The following is a 27,857-nucleotide window of genomic DNA, read 5'->3' as shown; positions in this document are numbered from 1 at the left end:
CGAGAACAAAGAGCCCTCTCTTATCCCAGTATTTATTCCCTATGAAAACACGCAAACTCCACTACTCAGGTACTTTTCATGCAATTTGTCCTGGTGTAAGGAACGGAGGTCAGGTAGTCCTGTTCTATTAAACCAGCCCACCAAGTTTAGGCAACAATTTTGGTAAAGCTTAGGCCTCACCCTGATGTGAAAATTAACCTAGCATTGACCTCTTCTTACTGTTTGGACTCTTCTGTCAATTAAAAACAATTGTGAAGAGTTAAAGCTAGAATGTTCTATTCTTTTGATCTCAAACCATAGTCACAGGTTCTGCTAAATATATTAAAATGTTAACCAGCCATCCCTTCTATCAGCATTCTGATTCTGTTGATGGCTATATGATGACCAGTGTGAAATATATGTGTACATTCATTTAAAAGCATATATTCCCATCTGATAGCAAAACATTTAAAGGAACCACCGGACCTACAAAATTACATTAAAGTTCTATGGTTTATAAATAAATCAGTAATCTTTACAAACTATTTTTCAAAACTGATAAGAAGGACAAAGACAGCACAGTGAGAAAAAGCACATTCAGGCACCTCTTTGCAGAATTCATGAAAGCAGGTCCCCATCCATTCTGTACACTATTCAGTGAGTAGCACAGTAAAATCTAGGAATTGGTGACTGTAGAAAATAACCTCACAAATAATACTCATTATTTTTAGACAACCATCATATTTTAAGTGACTGTACAATGCACTCTCTGCAGATAATTTGTTGCAATAAGTTAGCTGATTATTTTATAATATTTACCTGAAGCATTAGTTCACAGTCTTCACGTCCAACAAAAATCATCTCTTTTGGGAGTCGGTGGCGAGAGCCACAACTGCTCACCAGAAACCAAGATGTCACACTCATTCTTGGTGTCTTCGAACTTAATTTCCACAACTTAACATTCTAAACAAAGAGAAAAACACAACAGATCATTCCTAGTAATTTGTTATTTTTTCAGTTATGATTATAAAATAATTAAGGCAAAGGGAAAAAAGAAACTATTGTCCCTTTGAAATGCTGAAGTAATAAGCAACAGGAACTAACAACAGTTCAATATTTTACAGTATTTAAATTGTTTGTTAAATATGCTGATTAAAATAGAAACGCGCCATAATTATAAAACTCTGACACTTTAAACAATGACTAAAAAAATTAAAAAGAATGGTTTGTTCCTAACATTGTATTTCCAATTGAAACATTTATATAAATGTAACAAGATTAGTATAACATTTGATTTCTTGGAACCATCACATACAGAGCATTCCCATCAGGCATTAGGGTTTTGAGACTGCACCATTACTGTCCGGTATTCATTCAGATTTTTGTATTGCATGTGTTTTCCATGGGTCAATTTTTAGTATTCTTTGCCAACAGCTGATGTGGTGAACAGAGTTTTGGGGCATTTGTACTTTCTGTTCCACAGCCCAGACACAGCATTTGCAACCACTGTGTTCATACATTAAAATAGGTCACTAACTTCAGTTCCCACCCAGATTGTTTTTTTCTGATTTAGTTATTACAACTAAAAGAACACTAACCCCATCAGATGGAAACCTACAGCTCAATTATTACTCAAAACGATGATGAAAATGTAATACGGGTATTCATTTTAAATACATACATATATTTTAAACATCTTATTCAGGTTGATTTAGATGATTTTGTATAAAAGTGAAACTGAGGAATATGCTGCAATAAAAATTGAGAAACCTCTCACTAGATGAATCCTCCATGTATATGGCTTTTTAGGTTTTAATTAAAAAAGGAGCTTTGTGTTGGATAAATCTGTAAAATGTATGAAAGGTCACCCGCAAATATAACTGATATAAATATAACTCTCGCGAAAATGTTGCTAAATCAAGGTTTACTTTAATATATTAATGCATATTATATATAAATCTAAGGTCTGGGCGTTTCAAAAATACAAAAGGAAAAGCCAGATCCTCTTCCTCCTGAGAAACACAACCTACAAATCTTGATTCTCTGCTGGCCTTTTCTTTCATTGAATATTAAAACGATTTGACTCACGAACAAAACACGCACTGGCCTTTTTAGACAGCAACAAGGATCAGCAGCAGCACCGGGACACCGCTCTATCCAGGCTGAGCCCTGCCCCAGGGAGTGGGGGAGGAGGTCAGACAGGTGATGCTTGCTGCTGCTCAGGGGACCCATCCCCAAAACCAGGAGCCCTCACCCACCCACCCGCGAGCTGTACAGGCCAAGCCCGCGGCAAGGAAAGCATCTGCGAGCGGCCCCGGCCGGGCTACCCCGCTCCCACCTTCGCTCGGAGATGAGCCGCTCCCTACTACCGGGCCCTGACGGAAAGACAGACCACGGTGCCACATCGCCCCTTTCCCCACGGCCCGGGAGCTCGCAGTCACTCCCGCAATTCCTTACAGCCTGGGGGACGGGGGAAGTTCGGGTCCAGGGTCAGCCAGACCCTCCCTCAAACCCCTGCTTGTGCTGCAGCCTGAGCCACGGCGATTTACCTGCTGTGCAAGATGCAGAGAGCACTAGGGAAATCTGAGACACCACAACACGTACACGTACAAAGCGTTGCCTCAGTCTGATTCAACACAGCACAGGGTAGGATGCTGCTTAATGCTGTTGGACTTCGCCCTGCAACCACTGTACATATGATTATGCTGATCAACGCCGTGGCCCAGATACAACGTCGTGAGCTCTCCTGAGAGTATTTGTCAGTCTGCCCAAAGGAACCTTTTTGTTTGCCGGCGGATGATACTGTGGCGAGAGATTCACATCAATCCCCGACTGTTTATAATCCCACTCCCCCAACCCCCACCCCCACAAGACAGTGAATAATGTCAGCGCGGTGTGACTATGAAACTAGAACCAAATCAGCATTGCCAACGGTGGAAATCTGCAAATACTAGAACAGACATCAAACCCAACAGCGTCTGAAAAGGTGAAAGTGTTTTTGTGGTCGACAATAAGCGGATTAGAGTCGTCTTGTTTAGGAAAAGTGGACGAACCGAAGACGTTTGTTGGAAATCCTGACAAAAGCCAGAAGTATGCTTAAAAAAATATTTTCTCTGATCCGGAGAAAGAATCTATTACAAAACTAGAGTTTAGTCAATCATCCATTGAATAGATTCGATAGATGAAAACTACCAGTTCGACTTGTTTTTCTGCTTCAGAGCTCCAAGTTACAGTGTCATATTACATTGGAGTCTGGCTCATGTCCAGTACACAGCTATCGACCAGGCTGAATGGGGACAAGGTTCTTCGGTTTTAATAACCAGCATATCGTTTATTAACGATAGATTGTGTCAGGAAAAAATAAGTCACCAAGATCACGATTAGTCCTTCAGCGAATCTGCATGATGTCCGATTTTACAGAATGTAGTAAATCAAAATTTCAATTTTTCACAGCAGAAACGGAAGCATTTAACTAACTAGCCCTAATGGAGTCATTGAGTTGTACAACATGGAAACAGACCCTTCGGTCCATCTCATCCATGCCGACCAGACACCCTAAATTAATCTAGTCCCATTTGCCAGCATTTGGCCCATATCCCTCTAAACCCTTCCTATTCACGCAGCCATCCAAATGCCTTGTAAATGTTACAGGTGTACCAACCTGTACCATAAAAAGGATCCGATTACAGGATTGGTATAACGATGTTTTTCTCTGTTATCCCCCATATGAAATCCTACCTTGGGCCTGTGTAACAGCAATTATAATCCCACAACTTTCTCCAGAGCATGGGACGCGAGGCGTATCAAACAAGAGAAAATTGAGCTAACGCGTTTTGTTCGTACAGCACGTTGGCTGTCTTAAAATAAACCCTATCCTGAAATTATGGTCTCCAAAATGAAAAACATATATTACTACTCTGAACCACAACTTGAAGATGTCATGACAATTAAACTTTTGCCATAATACTTGGCTTCATGAGTTACTCTGCAATCAGTGGTGTGCCTAGCGACAGGAAGTGCTGGTTCAGGGACAGATGTCTGTTCTGGAGCAGATTCAGGCAAAATGATGTGACCTTACAGCGGAAGAGATTCCAATGCATTTTCTAAAGTGAGGAGCAGTGTAGCAAATGTATTCAGCCACGTTAGTTAGGTGTTGCAAAAGGATACGCTTACAAAGTGCCTCCAACCTCAATGCATTTTTTTAAAAAAAATCTTTGTTTTAGAATTGCTCGTCAGAAGTAGGCTAGGAATTATTATACAAGCAGTTTTTATGTGGTGAGGTAATGATGTTCCACCCTGCTGTGTATTAAAAAGGGAGCGGCATTCGTCACTGAGAGAGAGGTGCCAATATTCTCATTCAAGTTTTCATCATTCAAGCTTTCAAAAACTCTCCCTGGAGCCTCCCAGTTAGACGCAGAATTTTGCAGCCTATAGGTTTACTTTAAAAAATACTTATTCCAGACAGTTTGAAACAATACTTTTCTGAGTGATAAAGCCACGTGTAAGTCAATTGTTAAAGAGATGGAGGGAAAGAAAAGGAAATTATGGTCTATCTGTGGGCAAATCATTGGAATCTATAATTAAGGGCAGAGGAGTTAGTTTCCGTTAGTTTGTGCTGGTTTTATTGGCACAATAGACCGAACCTGTGCAAAGAAAATGCGGAAACAGCAGCATAAAATACTATAAGCATAAATTGAATTCCTGCGATCTTCACCCTGCTTTAAACGTGATTTTCCCTGCAACTCGCCCCACCTACATCAAAATAACGAGGGACGAGTTTCTAATAATTGCAGCAGGTCGGAGAGACTTTTGAGCTGAAGCTAGAGTTTATTTGGCGCACATGCACTAAAAACACATGTTCAAAGGTCTTGTGTACTAAAAAGATTGAATCTGTTGAGAACCCAGCTAACTTACCCCAGTGAAACTAATAAATAGTTCAGTATCGCTTTAAAGTAGGTTCCTTATAATTGGAGCTTAAGCATCCAATTTTTTTTCTGATAAACCTACTTTCTGCGGTATTAAACCGGACCAGATTCCTGCTACCAAATACAGCAATATTTGTAATGCAACGAAAAATAAACAATCTATTATATTTGCATGACTGATTGCACTGGTTCATGGAAGAGTTTACGTTTGTGTTAATGCACAGGCATGTTAACGGAAACCTGAGCTAATAATCTCATCAGTTCAATTTCAAATGTGCTCTGTTTATCAACCACCTGTGTTCCCGAAGCTGAAACCTTACTCTGATTTTGATGGACCAACGAGAGATCTGTTCTGATTGGAGGACCAGTTGGGGTTCTCAACATGATTATTTCCGATAAGACCATTTTTTTGTGAGGAGTTAAGTAATAGAAGAATTCCAATAGATGTAGTTTTTACGGTCTCCTAGAAAGCACTCAATAATGTTTCACGTGATACTCCAATCAACTGTAAGTAAATCATTGAATTGGTTCCATGGTGGAAGACAGAAGGTAAGGATGACAGACATATACTCAAATTAAAGAAAATGACCATGGTGCCCTGCGGGGATCTGTGCTGGGGCTTCCACTCTTCACTATTTTAATTATATTGACAACATAGAGAAAGATGTCAGAGATAAGGGAAACTGCAGATGCTGGAGAATCCAAGATAACAAAATGTGAAGCTGGATGAACACAGCAGGCCCAACAGCATCTCAGGAGCACAAAAGCTGACATTTCAGGCCTAGACCCTTCATCAGACAGGGTTCTGGTCACTGGTCCTGACACAAGGTCCCAGTCCCAATATGCCTGGTAAAGGGACATGGGCATGTGACCTCAATTTCCCAGCAACTTGGTATACTGCAAACTTCATTGCTAAAGTCATGCCTTTCCCCAGCAGTAGTCTGGCCCGATATTCCTCAGTAGCTCTACAGACTGGTTTGCCCCACTGTTAGGAAATGTGGCCACCAATATGGTAACTCTCAGGAATTTGTTTAATTTCATCCACACTGTCAGGAGTGTCTTTGCAGAGATTCGCAACCACAATCAGACCCACAGCCTGCTCTGCTATATGCACTGACTGACTTGCCTTTTTTTTGCATGGGGTGAATGTGCCCTGCTATGCGCCACTGATTTTTCCCATAGCCTCCAGCAGTTAGCAGTTAAAATACTCAGGCTTCTTGGTCTCACTTCATCTTAACTCCAACCTTTCTGTTGTTGGGAGGGCTCCCAGCATTTCCCTCTGTCCCATGGGTGCTCAGTTTCCTATCACTGTCTCCACCTCTGTCCTTTCCAATTGGTTAAGGGTGACTAGGGAGAAAGGTGTTAGTCTATGGTCCCCAGATTGGTGGCATAGTCGTATAGATGTTATTATCAAAACTACAAAGAGACCAAAGGATAAAGCAAGTGGAGTAAAGGACCTGCAGCAATTAGATTTAAGTGTAGGTACATGTGAGGCCATCTACTGTGGACGAAAAAAAAGTTGAATTCTATATTTTTAGGTGGTAGAAAGGGAACTAAGGCATAAATCCCAAAAAATGGGTTCATAGAGTCAGAGTCATATAAACTAAACTAGTCCCACCTGCCTGCTCCTGGCCTGTGTCTATCCAAATGTTGTAATTCCTTTATTCATTCAGGGGAAGAAGCATCGCTGGCTAGGCCAGCATTTATTGCCCAGAGGGCAGTTATGAGTCAACCACATTATTGTGGGTCTGGAGTCACATGTAGCCCAGACCAGGTAAGGGTGGCAGTTAGCTTCCCTAAAGGACATGAGTGAACCAGATGGGTTTTTCCTAACAACGGGTGATGGATTCACGGTCATCATTTGACTCTTAATTCCAGATATTTATTGAATTCAAATTCCGCCATCTGCCATGGTGGAATTCAAACCCAGGTCCCCAGAACATTATGCAGGGCCTCTGGATTAACAGCCCAGCGATAATACCACTGGACCACTGCCTCCCCTAGATTGCACTTGCAGCCACCACCTTCTCAGGAAATTCATTCCACATGCGACCCACCCTCTGGAAAAAAAAATTGCCTCATGTCTTTTTTTAAATCTCTCTCCTCTCATTTTAAAAATGTGGCCCCTGGTCTTGAAATCCCCCACCCTCTGGAAAAGGCAACTACCATTAACTCTATCTATACCTGTTATTATTGTTATAAACTTCCATCAGATCACCTCCTGACCTCCTATGCTCCAGTGAAAAGAAGCCCCAGCCTAATCAGCCTTTCTTTATAACTCAAACCTTCTATATCTGGCAACATCCTGGTAAATGTACACATTACTCAAGTGTACTGTGTCAAGTGCAAACAATAATCAAAATGGCAGCTATAATTTATAATGATAGGACCAAATCATGAAGGCAATGAAGTTTTTTTTTACATTTAAACAAAGCTTTTGTTGGCTTTGGAAGGAATGCACTGGAATACAGGTGCACCAGGTAGTAACTCGGGCTCCCACGTTTATGTTAAGATGAGAGGTTGCATATACAAGACTTTCATTTTCTGGAATGTAAATGTTTACATGATAATTGAGTTTTTTTCCCAGCATTTTTTGAAACGGATCAGTGTGAAGATAGACATGTTTTATACTGGGGAAGTGTCTATGTGAAGGGAACATGACCTAAAAATCACATTCAGGAGAGAAGTTAGGAAAAGATTCTAGATGCAAAGTTTTTGTTGCAGTGTGGAGATCTTTTCCATGAAACATTGAATGCTAGCTCAGTTTATCAATGAATCTGTTCAAGGGGATTGAACCAGAGCAGGTTAAGGAAGGTAAAAGTAAGGAGATGTCAGAGTAATTGTGTCGATAGCACAATATGCTTTGAGATGGTGACAGAAGCATATAAGTTTGGTGAGAAGCAAATTGATAGATTGGAGAAAAGCTGAGAGTGAAATTTGGGAAAATAATGCTATGGATGATAATAGGAAACATTTTAAAAGGTGTACAACAAAGTGCAGGGAAAATATATTTCCATAAAAATTAAAGAACAAATAAAACGGTTGTGGGATTTAATGGATTGGAAAAAAACACAAAGGAACAATTGAAGTTTGGGGACAGGGCCTACATTAATTACAGCAAAAGAGTGCACAATTAGAGGGAATATATGAGATTAGAAGCCAAAAAAAAAGATTAGGAAGGCAAAGAGAATGTATAAAATTAAATTATCATGGAACATAAATTATAAAATATTTTGCAGATGTAGCCAGAGAACATATTGCTATAAAAGCAAGGTACTGTGTATGCTGGAGATCTGAAATAAAATCAGAGTGTGCCGAAGAAACTAAGCAGTTCTTGTGTAATCTGTGGAGAAAAAAAATGTTAATATTTCAAGTCAACTTCTTTTATGTGGAGAATTAATTCAAATACAAGTAAATAATATCTTTCTCAGCACTGTGTCTTTCTGATGCACACAAACATGAGCTGCTAAAGGTGAGGGATCACAGGTAGTGTGATTTGTTTGAAAAATTATACACAGTTCTGAAAAATGTCTTTGCTGCTTGCCCTCTTGAATCCTTACAAATAATTTTAGGAAATTAATCCAAACACAAACTGCAGGAAGCTGGTGGAACTACTCCAACAGCTCAGGTCCCTGAATAATCCTGTATTATCAAGGCAAATTTGCACAGAACAGAATCTGCCATGACTAAATGATGGGCAGGGCTGTGATGCAGTGGTAATGTCATTGTTTTAGCAGTGCAGAAGCAAAGGCTAACATCCTAAGCACGTGGTTCAAATTTCATCATACCAGATGGCGAAATTTGAACTCAATAAAAATTTGAGATAAAAATGCTGTTCTAATGGTTACCATTTAACTAACGTTGATTGTCATAAAAACCCATCTGGTTCACAAATGTCCTTTAGGGACGGAAATCTGCTAATTGCTACCTGATCTGGCAATGTGGTTGACCCTTAACTATCCTCTGGGCAGTTAGGGTTTGGAAATAAATGCTGGTCTAGCCAGTGGTGCCCATATCCCACGAACTCCAAAAGAACGTTTCACAGACCACGTTAAAATGTCAAGTCTTTCTGGCAAGTAATAGAAAACTTAAAGACTTTAAAGCTCAAAATACTGCTGTTTTGCCTTGTTGTTTATTACAGATACAAAGTCAGCCTGATAATCAGTCACGATCAGTACGAGAAAGTGCTTTCCTTATTGAAAGCATTCAATGCTTTAGCCTGAACCACTTTCAGAGAATTTCAGAGTGGCAGAGAATTCCATAGGCTCACTACTCTCTGGGTGAAAAAAACCTCTCCTCAGTCGTAAATGGCCTGTTCTGTATCCTTAAACTGTGACCCCAGGATCTGGACTCCTGTCATCAGGAAATCCTTTCTCTATATTTACACTATCCATTTCTGATAGAATTGTATAGGTTTCTATTAAATGCCCTCTTTAATCTTCTAAAGTCCAGTGAAAATTGTCCTAACTGAATAAATCTCTCTTCATATGTCAGTCCTGCCATCCCAGGAATCAGTCTGGTAAACCTTTGTGGCACTCCCTCTATAGCCAGAACATTCTTCCTCTGATAAGGAGACCAAACTGCATACAATACTCCAGGTCTCACTAAGGCCCTAAATGATTACAGCAAGACATCCCTGTTCCTGTACCCCAAAACCAAGGTTTCATTGAGTTTTCGAAGTAGTGAGATTGTTGTTTTGAGATTGTGTGGTTGAGTGGAGGAACACTTCCTGATAACAGTGCTTAAATTGGTTGTAGTGGAAAGGCAGCGAGAGATATCCCGAGTCTGTGAACTGAACTCCTTCTCCCCCATTTCTTTATGAGGGTGAAAAGACAGAAAAAAACCAAGAAAGCCTAAAATAAAGAATTCCAACAAGAAAGGACCAGATCAGATTGCTCCATGTGGTGGAGATATTGGGGTGGACAAGGTCACATGTCACACGACACCTGGTTATAATCCAACAGGTTTATTTGAAATCAAGCTTTCGGAGCATTGCCTCTTCATTAGGTGAACGCTGGCAAATTCTTTCTCACTGAGTTCAAAATGAAATAATCCTACCTCACTTACAAACTGGCCAGGTGATGTCTCTGAAAATTAACCAGACAGTAAGATTCCATTCAAAATTCCTGTTCATTGCAATTACAGCGTTATTGAGATTATACTCATTGTCCTTCCCTTGGAAAAGTGACCTTTTGTTTACAAGTTCAAGATTAATTTACATGAGTCTGCATAATCTTTTACAGACGAATATTTAGACCACACCTCTTCATTCCAAAACACAAACTAATGCTCTTGTGAAGTCAAACAATTAACCTGTGTCATTCCTGAAAGAGAACAGTAAGTAAATTTTCTGTGGCAGATGAGAAAGGGTTACTAAATCTAACGGGACATATTCCAGAAGATGTTGTCACATGACTGTCAACTATGTTTCCTCCCCCCAACCTTCTCCACATTGTTAATCAGACGGGTCAGTCATCGTAAAGACCCAACTACCCAAGATGTCCTGGTTTTGATTTTTGAAAATGTAGTCACCCTATCACAATCTTAATTCTGGTTTCGAGAATGGGTTCTGGATTCTCCTCCAGTTCTTCTGCCCACGAGCAACCCGATCAGTAAGTCTCTGACGTGCTAAGAGAGACAACTGCAATTAACCACGAACAAGACCAGATGAAGCTCTTTACTGCCTTCATTAGGCCTGATATTGATAGCTGCTTGAATGTTGGTAGTCATGTTTAGTTTTCCTCTTTAAATTGATCTGTTTAGACATGTTATGAAACCCTTCCAGAACAGGAGAGGACTTGAACTGGGCCAGACATAACGTCGCTACCACTGCACCACAAGAAAAGCATAACTGCACCTGGTATTCCCAGGCAGTCTATCCTCAAGTATCAATCAGGCTTAAATCTGCAATAGCTTAAGGTTTTGTTTTATCCTCAATTTGCAATGTGGCAGGTTGCTACTTTAATTGTTAACCATAGTGATTTGTAGCCGTTGTGTTGGAGATCAGTCGTTGTGCTTAAATTGTGGCTTGACTGTTGCTTTAATCACAATAGTCTTTTATGAATTTCTGTAGTTGCATGTGCTAACCTCAAGAGTAATCAGCAATAATAACAGCTAGTACATTGAACCGTTTGCTTGCACAATGTTATGCATAATAAATTGTTGCTTCCAATGATTCATGGCTTTACAGTCATTCAGGATCCAGGTAAGGCAGGCAGCAAACAAGTCCAAGCGCTCAGACTCAGGAAAGCAATGTGTTTGGGCTAGCCACAATTCCTCTGCAGTCAGCTTTCTTGATCAAGTCCAATGTGTGTGTGGTCACAACTTATTGAGTGTGGTCATGGAGTCCTGAAACCAGTATGTTGTGGAGAAGAATTGATACGCTTTCCAAATAATCATTCTGCACAGTTTTAGGATGCTTTTGATTGTGTGTGCAGGATAAATAGAAAATCCGCCAGAAACCTGCTTCATTCACCAACTGTTATGGACCAGCTCAAACTGCCTCAAACTCTTCAGAAGGTAGCCTCAGCCCTAAGTTTTCTTATTTTGAAGGGAAATGTAAGGTGTTGCATTCCAGATGCAATTTAATTGGTTAAACTATCAGATTTAAAGCAAAACACACTTTTTAAATTCACATTAGTTAAAATACAATGAAAGGAAGAAGGAATTGAAATAACAACTCTATTGGAAAACATAACAGAATAATAGATTAGAGATAATGGGAACTGCAGATGCTGGAGAATCCAAGATAACAAAATGTGGAGCTGGATGAACATGGCAGGCCAAGCAGCATCTTAGGAGCGCAAAAGCCTTGGGCCTTTTCTGATAAAGGGTCTAGGCCCGAAACGTCAGCTTTTGTGCTCCTAAGATGCTGCTTGGCCTGCTGTGTTCATCCAGCTCCACGCTTTGTTATCTAGAATTATAGAGTACTATTGTTAATTAACTGTTCCAATATAGTAACATCAAACAAATACACCCTTGGTAAAAGGCAAATTCAGAAAATGGATTGACTCACATTGTAACTCCAGTAGCACAAAGAGAACACCCAGCTTTTGGCTGTAGCCACGAGAGGGAAAAATATCTTCCACTTTTTGAAGATTCCAACAGTAACTGCTGAAAACTAAAACTGAAAATCCTGGTTCTGTGGGAACACTCATTCAGACTGCTTCTATTGTTCCAACTTTTTTTTTTTGAAAACCCAAGGCCTCACAAGCTGTTTACTATAGTGGCTCTGGTAGACTGCTCAGTATCTCTGCTTTAAATCCTCTCTTAAAACAAACAGGACACTATACTTCTTAAAGCCACAATATCATCACATAACTCCACAAATTAGAGATGGGTGGCTGGTGAACATGATGATCTGTCCATTGCGGCAGAAGTCACAATTCATAGTCCATAGGATTTATTTTTTAATTGCTGGAATGTTTTTGTGTTTTTTATAGGGTTCCGATTGGAGATTAAATAAACCACTATAAGGTTAAAGCTAATTGTCGATTTTGTGCCAGTTTACATTTGAAAACTAATTGCCGCTCAGAATCTTTTTCATCTTGAAGAGTTTGTCTCTTGATTCATGAGAAATAAGGATGGACTATCTGCCTAAATGAACATATTTGCCTGGCTTTCCAGTGGGAGGATGGAGTTACAAAAGGGGAAAGAGTAGAGAAAGATAATACTTATTTTTAAGGAGAATAAGAATATTTTTATTTCAAAGAATATGAAGAGTGCCCTAAATTATTGACAAATACTTGTGATAAGGAGCAAACACAGAGCATTGAACAAACACAGGTGATGGCCTGGTGGTATTATTGCTGGACTGTTAACCCAGAGACTCAGTAAATGTTCTGTGGAGCTGATTTTGAATCCGTGGCAGATGGTGGAATTTGAATTCAATAAATATCTGGAATTGAGAGACTAAAGATCACTGTGAAATCACTGTCAGTTGTCCGAAAAACTGATCTGGTTCTGCTCTCCTTAACAATGTGGTTGACTGTTAACTACCCTCTGGGCAATTGGAGACAGGCAATAAATGTGATGCTCTCATCCCGTGAATTAATAAAAGAAATGTTGGAGGAACTCAGCAGTTCTGGCATTATTGTGAAGAGAGAGGCAGAGATAATGTTTTGAGTCCAGTATAATTCTTCTCATTTATTTCAAAAATATACTTTATTCACAAAAGAATCTTTGTATGTAAACATAAAAGCAGAGATAACAAGGTGCATGAACACAGCAGGCCAAGCAGCATCAGAGGAGCAGGAAAGCTGATGTTTCAGGCCTGGACCCTTGCTTAGAAATTTCTGAAGAAGGGTCTAGGCCCGAAACTTCAGCCTTCCTGCACCTCTGATGCTGCTTGGCCTGCTGTGTTCATCCAGCTTCACACAGTGTTATCTCAGATTCTCCAGCATCTGCTGTTACTACTATCTCTTGGCATAAAAGCAGTTTGGTTCTGCACAGTTGCATATGAAGTAAACAGAACACTGGAGTTTGACAATATATAAAACCAAAGACTTCTCTAACACATACAATACTTCTATTATATACATACAATGCTACATACATTTGATACACTAAGACCCCTGTTTACCTTCAACAAGAAGACCTCAGATGGTGGTCTCTTCCCATTGTGCCTTGGCGGCAGCTGCCCCAAGCTTTAGTGTGTCCCTCAGCACATAGTCCTTGACCTTGGAATGGACCAGTCTGCAAATCTCAGTTGGGGTCAACCCCTTGTTCTGGAAGACCAACAAGGTTTGGGCAAACTAAGCAGCATCTTCCACTGAGTTGATGGTCCTCCAGGCACGTCCGATGTTTGTCGCGGCAGGTGTCCCTGGGAACCGACTATAGATTACAGACTCCCACATCACAGAGCTGCTTGGGACGAACCTTGACAAAAACCCTTGCACCTTCCTTCAGATTTCTTTTGCAAAGGTACATTCCAGAGGAGATGTGTGACAGTCTCAACCCCACCACAGGCACTCTGAGGGCAGCGTGCGGTGGTGCAAGCTGACCACACATACATAAAGGATCTCACAGATACTGCCCTTCTCACCACCAACCAAGCGATGTCTTGGTGCTTGTTAGAAAGTTCTGGTGATGAGTCATTCTGCCAAGTAACTTTGACAGTCTGCTCAGGGAACTATATGATGGGATCCACCCTCTTCTTTTCTTGCGGGATCTCGAGGATGCTACGTCCTGACCGCTTCCTGACAGATTTGTGGTCGTAAGTGTTTTTCTTTGTAAATTTCTCTACGAAAGACAGGGTATATGGAACAGTCCAACTTCTTGGAACGTTCCATGGCAGTCCCATCCTTCGCAACACCAAGGACAGGTAGAACCTCATTACATGGTGAAACTTGATGTTTGCATACTGAGGGTCTGCACACAGTTTGATGCAGCTGCACACAAAGATGGCCATCAGGATGAGGGCAACGTGGGTATGTTCTGCCCCCTGCCCCCCCTCTCCAATCCAGAGTTTTGCACATGGAGTCCCTGTAGACCCGGTCTATCTTAGGCTTCCAGATGAAACAGAACTGGCTCGGGTGAATGAAACAGCACAGTTTCAGGGGATGGGCTAGACCTCTGCGACATGCAGAGAGAGTGCCTCACACCTGATGATCAGGTTTTTACCTGCAATGGAGAGGGAGCGGTGCTTGCAAGGGACTAGTTTCTGCTTTACTTTGGTGATGCACTCATCCCAAGATTTTGTGCTTGCTCTGGCCCCTCTGAACCATATTTCCAGCACCTTCAGGTAATTCTGTTCTGAAGGTGAAGGGAATGAAGGATCTTTTGGCCCAGTTCCCAAAGAACATGGCCTTGCTCTTGCCTCAATTTACCTTGGCACCGAGGCTAGTTCGAATTAGTCACAGATGCTCATGAGTCTGTGCACTGACAGCAGATCTAAGCAGAAAACAGTGACATCATCCATTTACAGGGAGGCTTTGACCTTCAGGCCAGGCAGCCCTCTCAGGCTCGCATCCTTCCTGATGGACTCTTCATACAACACACAAACAAGGCAGGAGAGAGTGGACAGCCCTGTCTGATTCTGGATCTAGAACACAGAACATAGAACATAGAACAATAAAACGCAGAACAGGCCCTTCGGCCCTCAATGTTGCACTGACCTGTGAACAAATCTAAGCTTCTCCCCCTACACTATCCCATCGTTATCCATATGCTTATCCAAGGACTGTTTAAATGCCCCTGATGTGGCTGAGTTAACTACATTGGCAGGCAGGGCGTTCCACGCCCTTACCACTCTCTGATCAGGAAGCTTTCAAATTCCCACCTATTGATTGAGACCGCACTAGTGATATTGGTATAGAACATTATGATGGAATTGCCAATTCCCTCCCCAGTGCCCATTTTAGAGAGCATGTCCCACAAGTGCGATATCCTGTCAAAAACCTTCTCCTGGTCCAGGCTGATCAGGCAAATGTCCACTCTGCTGTCCTACATGCAGGCAATCGTGCCCCTGAGGAGCGTGGGTCCAGTATAACTCTTCTTCAGAACTCACACAGAACTCAAAATGTTAACTTTTGTTGCTCTCTCGGCAGCTGCTGCCAGTTCTGCTAAATTGCTCCAGCATTCTCTGTCTTAGTTACAGATTTCCAGTTTCTGCAATTATTTTGCTTTCTTGTGATATGGGCATCGTTAAAGCTCAGTTTGTTGATCATAGATCAATATGATATAAATTCACACACATTCCCTACAAAGTACATTTCACTATCTCATTCGTGCTGTAACTAACAAGTGAGAGGTAAAGATCAATTACATCTCCAAGGGAGGAAGGTAAAATAACAGGGAAGGTCACTACATACTGTTTTTTTTTAGCAAGCACCCACTAGTTTGCATTAATGAAACCTGTTCTTCAGGTTTTCCTCTCAATTAGAGAATATATGTAGAACAAAGTGAAAAAGGAAAGACTAACACTTACATGGGCCATTTCACAAACACTGTTCCAAATCACTTCAAAGCAAATGGCGAACTTTTGAAGTACGGTCGCTGCTATAAAGCAGGAAACCTGTCAGCTAATTTGCACGTACTAAGCTCCCATACTCAGCTAACTCTATTTCTTCAAGAAGCGTCAATGTCAGACACCCCTCACCAGTGATCAAAAATGCCCTCAACCACATCTCTTGCATTTCCCGCACTTTTGCCCTCACACCGTCTCCCTCCAACAAAAAGAAAGACAGAATCCCCATTGTCCCCACATATCACCCCACCAACCTCTACAATCCAATTCCACAACTACAAAAGATATTTCCCTCCCCACCCCTGTTTGCCTTTTGTGCGGACTGCTCTCTCCACAACTCCTTTGTCCGTTCCACACTCCCCAATAACCCCACCACCCCCAGCACTTTTACCTGCAACAGCAGGAGGTGCTATACTGTCTGTACATCTTCCCCCCCTCACCACTGTTCAAGGCACAAAACAAACTTTTCTTATTAGATAATAAAGTGTGGAGCTGGATGAACACAGCAGGCCAAGCAGCATCTCAGGAGCACAAAAGCTGACGTTTCAGGCCTAGACCCTTCATCAGAGAGGGGAATGGGGTGAGGGTTCTGGAATAGATAGGGAGAGGGGTGAGGCGGACCGAAGATGGAGAGAAAAGAAGATAGGTGGAGAGGAGAGTATAGGTGGGGAGGTAAGGAGGTGATAGGTCAGTCCAGGGAAGACGGACAGGTCAAGGAGGCGGGATGAGGTTAGTAGGTAGGAAATGGAGGTGCAGCTTGGGGTGGGAGGAAGGGATGGCTGAGAGGAAGAACAGGCTAGGGAGGCAGAGACGTGCTAGGCTGGGTTTGGGATGCAGTGGGGGGAGGGGAAGAGCTGAGCTGGTGTGTGGTGCAGTGGGGGGAGGGGATGAACTGGGCTGGTTTTGGGATGTGGTGGGGAAAGGGGAGATTTTGAAGCTGGTGAAGTCCACATTGATTCCATTGGGCTGCAGGGTTCCCAAGTGGAATATGAGTTGCTGTTCCTGCAACCTTCGGGTGGCATCATTGTGGCACTGCAGGAGGCCCATGATGGACATATCATCTAAAGAATGGGAGGGGGAGTTGAAATGGTTCGCGACTGGGAGGTGCAGTTGTTTATTGCGAACCGAGCGGAGGTGTTCTGCAAAGCAGTCCCCAAGCCTCCGCTTGGTTTCCCCAATGTAGAGGAAGCCACACCGGGTACGATGGATATTGCGAGCCGAGCAGAGGTGTTCTGCAGTGGGTTCACCTGCATATCCGCCAACTTGGTCTACTGCATCCGCTGCTCCTGACGTGGCCTCCTCTACATTGGTGAGACCAAGCTTAGACTTGAGACTGTTTCGTAGAGCATCCGCGCTCTGTACATGACAAATGACAACACCTTCTGGTCACCAACCATTTTAACTTGCGCACCCCCCCCCCCCCCCCCCCCGCCATTCCACTCTCTGAGTGACATGTCCCTCCTGGACCTCCTCCTGTGTCACAATGACAACACTTGCAAACTGGAGGAGCAACGCCTCATGTTCTGCCTTGTGAGCTTCCAGCCTGATGACCTAAACATGAAATTCACCAGTTTCAAAATCTCCCCAAACCAGACTCACCTCATGTCCACGCCTCCCTGACCTGACACAACCTATCCATCTTCTCTCCCACCTATCCACATCACCATCCCACTGACCAATCCCCACTGCTCGCTACCTGCACTCACCTATCACCATCCCACCTACCTTCCCCAGCCCCACCCCTCCTCTCTATTTATTTCTGAACTGTCCTCCCCTTTCCCATTTCTGAAGAAGAGTCCTGGCCCCAAACGTCAACTTTCTTGCTCCTCTGAGGTGCCAGGCCTGCTGTGTTCCTCCAGCTCCACATTGCTTTTACAAGGGATAAATTATCCATTGTTCTTCGAAATAGTCTAGAATAATTTATATCCACCTAAGAGGGCTGATAATGTGTCACTTTAACTTATTCCCCAAAAGGTGGCACCTCTGACTGCAGAACAACAATGGAGCAGAGGTCTAGAATATGTTCAACTTTCCTCAGGTCCTAGGGCGAGACTTGAATGTATAACCTTCTAACTCAGAGTCAAGTGGGCTACTAATTGAGACATGGTTGTCATAAAGAAGAAAGGGAATATGAGCAACAAGGCTACAACTATTAAAATTAGTCCCACTCAGCAGCCAATGCACTGGGCATAGTGTAATGTATTGGCTTTACAAATTGACTTGTATGGCTATAACATCTTTACTTTAACCCCTATATCATTAGGATCTGTGTGAATTTCCAAATCACTATAAACATCCAAATTATTTTTTTTCCAGAATCTTTTCCTTCTCTGTATCTCACTGCTGACCATGTATTTTTTTTTAATCTTCACTCTTTTCCATGAACGAACAGTTGGATGAAGAGGAACAAGAATCTGTAGTGCCCAGATTGGCATCAGATGGGCCTATTAGAACATATGTGGCCAACTGGAAATCTAGATTTGTCTAATTATATATCTGACTAGTAAATAAAACATAAGTAATAGATACACTCATTCAGATTGTGACTTCAAAACTCAAGTGGAATATGAATTTACAAATTCTATAAAAATTCTGTTTGATTATTGGTTAAAATGGTGCAATGAAAAGAGAATATGCAGAATTGTTTTTACAGTCTATGTCTACTTGGTCAGTTACTGATTGGGAGGAGATGTTAAACAAACGTACACATGCGGTGTACAGTAACTTACATTGAATGAGTATATGACGCATTTTCTCCCAAAACTGATGCTTAGAACTACATAGAGCTCTATATACAAATACACGTATATCTCAAGTCAAACAGAAACATAGCACAGAGCACAGCAACAGAAATGTGTGCTTGGGCCTCCAGCCATCATTCCGTGTCAAGGCTGCTTCAATGACACAGGTCGCGTTTTATCAGCTGAATGGTAACCCTGATGGTGTTGGAAAGCAGCTCACACTTGCTGCAGTGGGACCCACTTGGCAATTTACCCACAGGCAGTATTTTAATTGGCTCCCAGTGGGCCCACTGGATTGGGGCAGCTGCTGTCAAGGTGCAGTGGGGAAAGACCACCGTTTAAGGTCCTTCTCCTGAAGTTAAATGTGGGTCTGTTCAGTTTTCGGACCCTCCAGTGCCTCAAATATACATAAGTATAGTCATGCGTAAGTAAGAAATGCCTTTGGTTTGTGTGCTGGATCGTCATGTTTGTTTGTTTCTTCATATGCTGTGCTACAAAACTGAACTGCTTTAGTGACTATGTGTGTATATAAAGATACTTTATGAATAAAGTATACGTTTGAACTAAAATAAAGCCTTGGGCCCACTGTCCATGAAAATTTTGTGACGTGTTTCCATATTTTTGCAGACCGAGACAAACATCAACTGTGATAACAAGGTGCAGAGCTGGATGAGCACAACAGGCCAAGCAGCATCATAGGAGCAGGAAGGCCGACTCTTCTTCAGAAATGGACGGCATTTAGAGATGAAGAGGTCGAGGGAGGGTAGGAGGCCTTGGGGTGGTGTCCAGGAGGAGGGGGTATGTTAGAGGTGGGAGAAGGAATCAGTAGAGGGAGGGTTAGTCTCATGGTTAAAGAAGCAAGCGCGGAGGCGGAGGCAGCAGAAAAACTGCTCAACATCCAAGCGTGACCAGTATTTGTTAATGTGTGGGTGGAGGGGTACAAAGGCGAGCCCTTTACTGAGGACTGACCATTTGTCCTCAGTAAGGAGGTGGTCTGGAGGGATGGTGAAGGCTCAGCAGGGCTGGGTCCCATTTCTGAAGAAGGGTCGAGGCCCGAAATGTCAGCTTTCCGGCTCCTAAGATGCTGCTTGGCCTGCTGTGTTCATCCAGCTCTACACCTTGTTATCTCAGATTCCCCAGCATCTGCAGTTCCTACTATCTCTGAAACATCAACTGTGCCTGGAGGACCATCAGCTTCGTGAAAGACTCTCTGGTCTGCCCAAAACTTGTTGGTTTTCCAGTGTAAAGAGTCTTTCTGACAACTGAACAGACCCTCTTGGTGCTGCAGTAGTTTCTTGCAAAAATAGAAAACACATTTTTTTTTGCAACTGGAGCTAAGCTCTGAGAAATGTCTAAATTCCGCTGTTTTGCTTACTTTATGCTCTCTGCAAAGGCTGTACAGAACTAATTTACAATCTTTGTACGTACTTTTAGATGATGTTTAGGAATAAAATATATTTTTGAAATGAAAAATACACCAGTGAGCCCACTGTCCTTATGTGGCTGGCCCAATCACAGAGTGGCAGCTCTGGAAACCCAGCACTCCACTGGAAGGGGTGGTCACTGTTGATCTGCAAGGTGACCTCTGGATCACAAATTTTACATTTCACACACCCAGGATTGGATAGGATGGGAAACCATTCCAGTGACGTTGTAGCAGCCACAAATGCTCCCCTACTAATAATCACTTCTTTGGCTCATGGGGCCTACCCTCTGGGCTGTCATTTGGGAGGACAGAACTGGTGGTCTCCCTGTACTGCAGGAATTTTCTTCACTATCAGTAAGATGTCAAAGGCTTGATAAAATGGGCCTTTTATTATGGAAATTGACTGCTGGCCTCAGCCTGCCCACTTCTGGTCTCAATGTCAGTGCGAGGCCAAATGGAGTGACTATGTTAGGGAGCTGATCTGACTCAGCTACCCATGATTTTTCTGAAGGTTTTGTAAAATTAATTCCCACCTTCTAAACCTGTGTTCTCTACCACCATGGAGGCCAAGGGTCGATGGTACATGGGAACGTCTGAAAACTAACCTTCCAGCTCAGCGAGCAAACTCACATCCAGAAACTCAACCTGACCTACAAATCTTCTCAAAACTCGCTAACACCACCATGATAAATTTCCCGTCCAAGTCACACACCATCCTGACTTAGAGCCTCATCACTGCCCCTTCACTGTCACTGGATTGAAAGCCTAGATCACCATCCCTAATAGCACTACGGGTGTAATACGCTAGGATAGACTACAATGGTTCAAGAAGATCACCAGCTCCTCAAGGGATATTACAGATGGGCAACAAATGCTATCTGTCTCACCCTGTCCCAATAATAAAGAATTTCACATATTCATTGGTCTCAGATAAAATAAGTCTCTTCTGAATCCTTATTTTTGTTTTGTAATGACTATCTTATACTAACAGCCTCTACGTTTGTTCTTTGTTACAATTGGAAATATTAGGTTGAATTTTACCAAAAATTGGCAAAGTGTCAATTGCAGGGAGTTTCCTGGAGGATTTCTTTCCATGGGCTCAGGCAATTTATCTCATTTTACACAGTTCACCTCATTATCTATGAACATCACTGCATCAGCTTGTGCGTGACAGCAGGGGATCGCTACCAGGACCTGCCAACTTTCCACTGGCAGAACTATATTTATACACCAGCTGTGTACCAGGTCAATCGTTGCCAGCCAGGAACTGCCCATCACATTTGCATTGTGAAAAGAATTGCCGTGGAGAATTACAGAATCCCTACAGTGTGGAAGCAGGCTATTTGGCCCATCAAGTTCACACTGACCGTCTCAAAAGCAGCCCACCCAGATCCACCTCATCCCTGTAATCTTGCATTTCCCATGGCTAATCTCAATAGCCTGCATGTCCCAGGACACTATGGGCAATTTAGCATAGCCAATCCACCTAACCTACATGTCATTAGACTGTGGGAAAGAATCGAAGCACTCACAGAAAACCCACACAGACATGGGGAGAACGTGCAGACTCTGAACAGACAGTGAGACCGAGGCTGGAATCGAACTCAGAGACCCTGGCGCTGTGAGGCACCAGTGCTGACCACTGAGCCACCATGCCACCCCAAGCAGGAAGAAAATTAATAACATTCTGAGCTCCACAAAGGTAAGTGACACCACGTTCTCTCTGTTAGCTCACCGTCATTTTATCTCTGCATCCATTACACCTACCAAAGGCCTGGTCTACGTCTCACATTGCATGCAGCATCCTCCTTCATCGGCACTCACTCATCTCAATCTCACACAACATGAACCTTGCAAGGCCCCAGCCCTATTTCCTTACTCACTCAGGACATCTCACCGCCTACCTCCAGGTACTCTGCACCAACAGCCACTATCATCTCATTCAATCCCTCCCTTTGTCTTATGTCAGGAGAAAACAATGGGGTAGCGAGGGAATCAATACAGGTAGATGCCAGGCATTCGACTGCTCAGCCTCTACAAGAAGTGAATCCTTACACTAGTGGGAGCTCACATTATGATGTTGAGACTGCTGAAGCTGCTAAAGTTATTAATATTTTGACAAAATGTGTATCGGTGGGAGCTGGTTTGGTTGATGCATAAATTTGGCAACAAGCATTTTCACTTGCTCATGTCTGGAAACAGGCGCATTCGAGATTCTTAAGGGGCTAAAGAAAATTCATGAGAAACATTTTCCTGTTTCTCTGATGCTGCCTGGCCTGCTGTGTTCATCCAGCTCCACACTGTGTTATCTCTGACTCCAACATTTGCAGTTACTACTATCTCTGGATTTTTTAAAGTTCCTTGTGATTATAGGATCATATTTCCAATCATGTGTACCCTCAGCTATCCTTTCGTATTTCTAAAGAGTGACCTTTTGTGATGGGAAAGGGAATCTAAGAATCCAGGTGTGGGAAGTGTGAGGGCAGATAGATTTTGTTATTTATAAGAAGGCTTAGAATGAGATGTCTGAGTAAAGGGAGAGGACAATCAGTGATTGAACAGAATGAAAGAAGTGATAAATTGAACGGAAAGCATGTGCATGGCAGCATTCTCCTTTGTGTTATGTACTGAAATAAACAGACTGCTTCAAACATTGTGAAAATTCAGGGTGTTCTAAAATTTGAGGTATCTATGGATAAGGAATTAATACTGAGCTGAGTTTGCAGCCAAATACTAAAGGAAAATTAAAGGGGAAAATTGGTTATGATCAGGCTTATTTCAAAAACTACAAATTACTCTCATGAAATATTATAAAATGAAACTCTGCACTAATAGGTCATGTTACTGGACTTAAATATTTTTTGATTTTTTGCATTCTAGTTTCTCTCATTTTGTTAGAAACAAAAAAAGAAGTTGCTGGAAAAGCTTAGCAGGTCTGGCAGCATCTGTGAAGAGAAATCAGAGTTAATCAGTGACCCTTCCTGAGGACAGATGGTAGCTCGGTAAATGTCGATTTATATATAGGAGGGTTCAGGAGTACTCAATAGGTAAGGATAGAGCTCAAAGAGAGAGAAGAACAGTTGGACAGACAAAGAAGTGGATAACAGTCTGGCTAGGAGGATGAATAACTGTTAGACACTGTCTAATAATGGGTAGTGTGAAATGGCAGGCCATGTGATAACAAAGCCTGGTGTGTGAGGTAAAGTGCCAGGACTTGGGAGAGTTTAGGCCCTAAAATTATTGAACTTGATATTGAGTCCAGAGAGCTGCAGGGTCCCCAAGTGGAGCATGAGATGTTGTTCTTCCAGTTTGTGCTGAGCTTTGTTGGAACACTGCAGCAAGTCTGTGACAGAGATGTTGGCCAGGGAACAGAGTAGTGTGTTAAAGTGGCAGATACTGGAAGTTCAGGGTTCTGTGAAGTGGCCACCAAGTCTACACTTTGATTCCCCAGTGTAGAGGAGACCACATTATGAGCAGCAAATGCAGTGGACTAGATTCTGAGAAATGCAGGTGAATTCTTGCTTCACCTGGAAGATATGTTTGGGCCCTTGGATACAAGGTAAATGGGCAGGTGTTGACCTTCGTTGGTTACAGAGGAAGGTACCATGGGGCTGTGCAGGGTGTTGGGAGTGAAGGAAGAGTGAACTGGGGTGTTCCGGAGGGAATTGTCCCTGCAGAAAGTGGACAAGGGAGAGGAAGGGAATATGTGTCTGGATGTGGCAGAAATGATGGCTGCTGATCTGCTGGATGCAGATGCTGGTGGGATGGTAGGTAAGGAACCCGATCACTGTTGCAGGAGGGAATACAGCGAGCTAGGACACAAGTATGGGAAATGGGCTGGACCCGGTTGAAGGCCCTGTCGAAAATGTTGCCGGGGAATCCTCGGTTGAGGAAGAAGGTGGCCATTTCGGAGGCTCCCTTGTCGATGTTGGCCTCATCTGAATATATGCAAAGGAGACAGAGGAACTGGGAGAATGGAATTGGGTGTTTACAGGAAACAAGGTGTGAGGAAGTATAGTCGAGGTGGGTACGGGAGTCGTTGGGTTTATAGTGAATATTAGTGGCCAGCTCACTTCACTTTCCACTTGGGAACTCTGCAGCACTCGACTCAATATTGAATTTAATAATTTTAGGGCCTGTTCATTCTCACATCCTAAGCCCCCTACCCCACACACCAGGACTTATTATCACATAGCCTGCAAATACACTTACCAATTGTTAGCCACTAACAGTCTGCAATAACAGCTATTCACCCTCCTAGCCAGATTGTTATCCACTTCTTTGTCCATCCAACTGTTCTTCTCTCTCTTGGGGCTTCATCCCCACCTATTGTTTACTCTCGATACCCCTCTCTCCACCCTATCCTCTACATATAAATTGACATTTACCTAGCTACCATCAGTTCTAAGGAAGAGTCACCGAATCTGAAACATTAGCTCTGATTTCTCTTCACTGATGTTGCCAGACCTGCTGAGCTTTTCCAGCAATTTCTGTTTTTATTTGTGATTTACAGCATCCGAAGTTCTTTTTGGTTCTCTCATTCTGTTATTGTGTTTGTCCATTACAAATTTCCACTTCCAAGAGATGACTTTAGTACTGCCTGTGTTTGTGTCTGCATGCTTGTTCTCTCAGTATTCACAGGGAGTAAAAGTTTTTGCTCAACTTCAGCTGAGCAGCCTTGACCAGCAAATCCTGAACATAATGCATCCCAACTATTTATCAATCACCAAGTCAAAATTCCAAAATTATTTTTAATCAGAACTCAAAGATTTAATTCAATTAAAATCATAACATTTCTATGTATATATTATTCTTTAAAATGCAACATTTACAGTATCTATTTTTCAAAATCTTCCTTTGGAAAAATAATCCTGGAAGGAATTTCAAATTTTGGCGAGGTATAAAATGGAGTGTAGCAGATTTGCCATCTGTTATACAGCCTGCCCGATGTTCCCTTCTGTCGTGTAATGAACAGCTGATCCACTATTGCTCATTTAACACTGGAGTTCCTCATACTGCCCAGTGTTCCTCATTATGTAGATATGCCTGCCCCCAGATGCTCGACCGAGCCTGGATGAATTAAAGCAAAAGAACACGTACCATTTTCCACTCCACAATTTATTTCACACAGGTATTTGCCTCCAGAGTGTCTGAATTATAGATACAGACATCTTGATCTACCAGATTTTGTTCACATTCTGTATGATTATTGTTTTTGTAGTAATTATTCTGGTTAATTTACCTCATTTCATGAATAGTATTTTAAATTGCATTTGATATTTCAATAGTATTTGCTTTATATGATAAAATAACTTTTTCTGACAGCTGTTTAGAAAATATTGGAATATTGAATAAGTTTTAGCTCCTAATGAACAGACTCCATAGGTTTCTGTAATCAGAGCAGGCCTCAAAAATGAGAGATAGTAATCATTGCATTTAGTCATGCTTTAATTTTAAAAAATTCAAATCAAAGTCTCTTGAGGCCTTTTAGAGGCTGCATAGCTCACAGCACAATGCAAATGTTAATTGGTATTGCAGAATGCAAACCAGTAATACAATGTTATTAAACTGTGAATATATTATCCTAATATAGACTTGAGAATATAACCCATGCCATATAATTACTGACTACATCTTATAAAGCTATTTATGAAATTTACTGTTTCAATGAACATCTGAAAAATTAATGATAACAAAGTGTGGAGCTGGATGAACACAGCAGGCCAACCAGCATCTTAGGAGCACAAAAGCTGACGTTTCGAGCCTTTTCTGATGAAGGGTCTAGCTGCTTGACCTGCCGTGTTCATCCAGCTCCACACTTTGTTATCTCGGATTCTCCAGCATCTGCAGTTCCCATTATCTCTGATCTGAAAAATTAATGTTTTGACAGGCAGTACGACTTCACACTAACTATGGGAAAAATAATTCAAAGTACACGTAGTTCCTTTTGTAGATTTCAAGTTATAACCTGCTTATTATTCAAAGAGATCATAAATTACAAGTTAGTATATAAAATAAAATAATGAAAGTACTGATTCCCCTAATAGTTTTCTGATTGCAGCATTCATTAAATACACAAGTCACAAACTCATATTGTTTCAGAGATAATGGGAACTGCAGATGCTGGAGAATCCAAGATAACAAAGTGTGGAGCTGGATGAGCACAGCAGCATCTCAGGAGCACAAAAGCTGATGTTTCGGGCCTAGACCCTTTATCAGAGAGGGGGATGGAGAGAGGGAACTGGAATAAATAGGGAGAGAGGGGGAGGTGGACCGAAGATGGAGAGAAAACAAGATAGGTAGAGAGGAGAGTGTAGGTGGGGAGGTAGGGAGGGGATAGGTCAGTCCAGGGAAAATGGACAGGTCAAGGAGGTGGGATGCGGTGGTAGGTAGGAAATGGAGGTGCGGCTTGAGGTGGGAGGAAGGGATGGGTGAGAGGAAGAACAGGTTAGGGAAGCAGAGACAGGCTGGGCTGGTTTTGGGATGCAGTGGGGGGAGGGGTAGAACTGGGCTGGTTTTGGGTTGCAGTGGGGCAAGGGGAGACCCTAAAGCTTGTGAAGTCCACATTGACACCACTGGGCTGCAGGGTTCCCAAGTGGAACACGAGCCGCTGACCCCGCAACCCCCGGGCGGCACCACTGTGCCACCGCAGGAGGCCCATGATGGACACGTCGTCTGAGGAATGGGAGGGGGAGCCGAAATGGTTCGCGAATGAGATGTGCAGCTGCCTGCTGCGAACCGAGCGGAGGTGTTCCGCAAAGCGGTCCCCACGCCTCCGCCCGATTTCCCCAATGCAGAGGAAGCCACACCGGGTACAATGGATACAATACACCACATTGGCAGATGTGCAGGTGGACATCTGCTTGATATGGAAGGTCATCTTGGGGCCTGGAATAGGGGTGAGGGAGGAGGTGTGGGGGCAAGTGTAGCACTTCCTGCGGTTGCAGGGGAAGGTGCCGGGTGTGGTGGGGTCGGAGGGGAGTGTGGTCTCTCTGGAGTTCTTCCCCTCCCCCCACTGCATCACAAAGCCAGCCCAGCTCATCCCCTCCCCCCACTGCATCCCAAAACCAGCCCAGCCTGTCTCTGCCTCCCTAATCTGTTCTTCCTCTCACCCATCCCTTCCTCCCACCTCAAACTGCACCTTCATTTCCTACCTACCACCTCATCCCGCCTCCTTGGCCTGCTCATATTCCCTGGACTGACCTATCCCCTCCCTACCTCCCCACCTATACTCTCCTCTCCACCTATCTTGTTTTCTCTCCATCTTCGGTCCGCCTCCCCCTCTCTCCCTATTTATTCCAGTTCCCTCTCCCCATCCCCCTCTCTTAAAATGTCAGCTTTTGTGCTCCTGAGATGCTGCTTGGCCTGCTGTGCTCATCCAGCTCCACACTTTGTTATCTCACAAACTCATATTATTTAGTTTAATAAGTAAATTTTGCTGCAGCAAAAAGTTTTAGTAGTATTTCATTAATCACAATTTTTTATTATACTGTAATGTGTCATCTCCTGAATGATAATTCGTGTAGTTGTTATTATGACAATTTCTTACCAATAGTGTGTCCCTTTTACTCATGTTAGATTACTGACGGTAACAAATGGTTTTAGAAGAAGCTGTGACCAATTGGTTTGTAATTCCCAGGATATCCTATGAATTATATCGGTCTCTATTTGGATGAACTGCATTGAAAAATAAATAAGGCCCATATGTGTCAATAGAAGAACATCACTTACTTCAGTTAAAAGGTGTTCAATGGATCTTCACCATAGCTTAAAAACAGTAGACCTACTTGTTCCATGTTAGCTACTAAAATTGTAGAATC

At 42.6% G+C, this 27,857-nt stretch overlaps 1 protein-coding gene across 3 annotated transcripts in view; it reads right to left on the bottom strand.

Moving 5' to 3' along the window:
• LOC125455549 (centrosomal protein of 170 kDa protein B-like) overlaps nt 1–27,857 on the bottom strand; it is a 117,424-nt gene that overhangs the window by 81,300 nt on the left and 8,267 nt on the right. Inside the window, exons 1-2 of one of the 3 annotated variants that reach the window (XM_059649141.1) lie at nt 2,529–2,819; nt 799–942 (exon numbers count right to left, since the gene is read on the bottom strand). In XM_059649141.1, the coding sequence (XP_059505124.1) occupies nt 799–903 (105 nt within the window). In that variant the 5' untranslated portion in view covers nt 904–942; nt 2,529–2,819. Of the gene's footprint in view, nt 1–798; nt 943–2,317; nt 2,495–2,528; nt 2,820–27,857 lie in introns of those variants that run through there. The other 2 variants (XM_059649142.1, XM_059649140.1) reach the window with 2 other exon arrangements.

This window comes from Stegostoma tigrinum, chromosome 10 (assembly GCF_030684315.1).
Source record: "Stegostoma tigrinum isolate sSteTig4 chromosome 10, sSteTig4.hap1, whole genome shotgun sequence".
In the NCBI taxonomy this organism is placed as follows: Eukaryota; Metazoa; Chordata; class Chondrichthyes; order Orectolobiformes; family Stegostomatidae; genus Stegostoma; species Stegostoma tigrinum.
The sequence above is the reverse complement of the archived record's forward strand: the minus strand, read 5'-3'. Positions and strand labels throughout refer to the sequence as shown.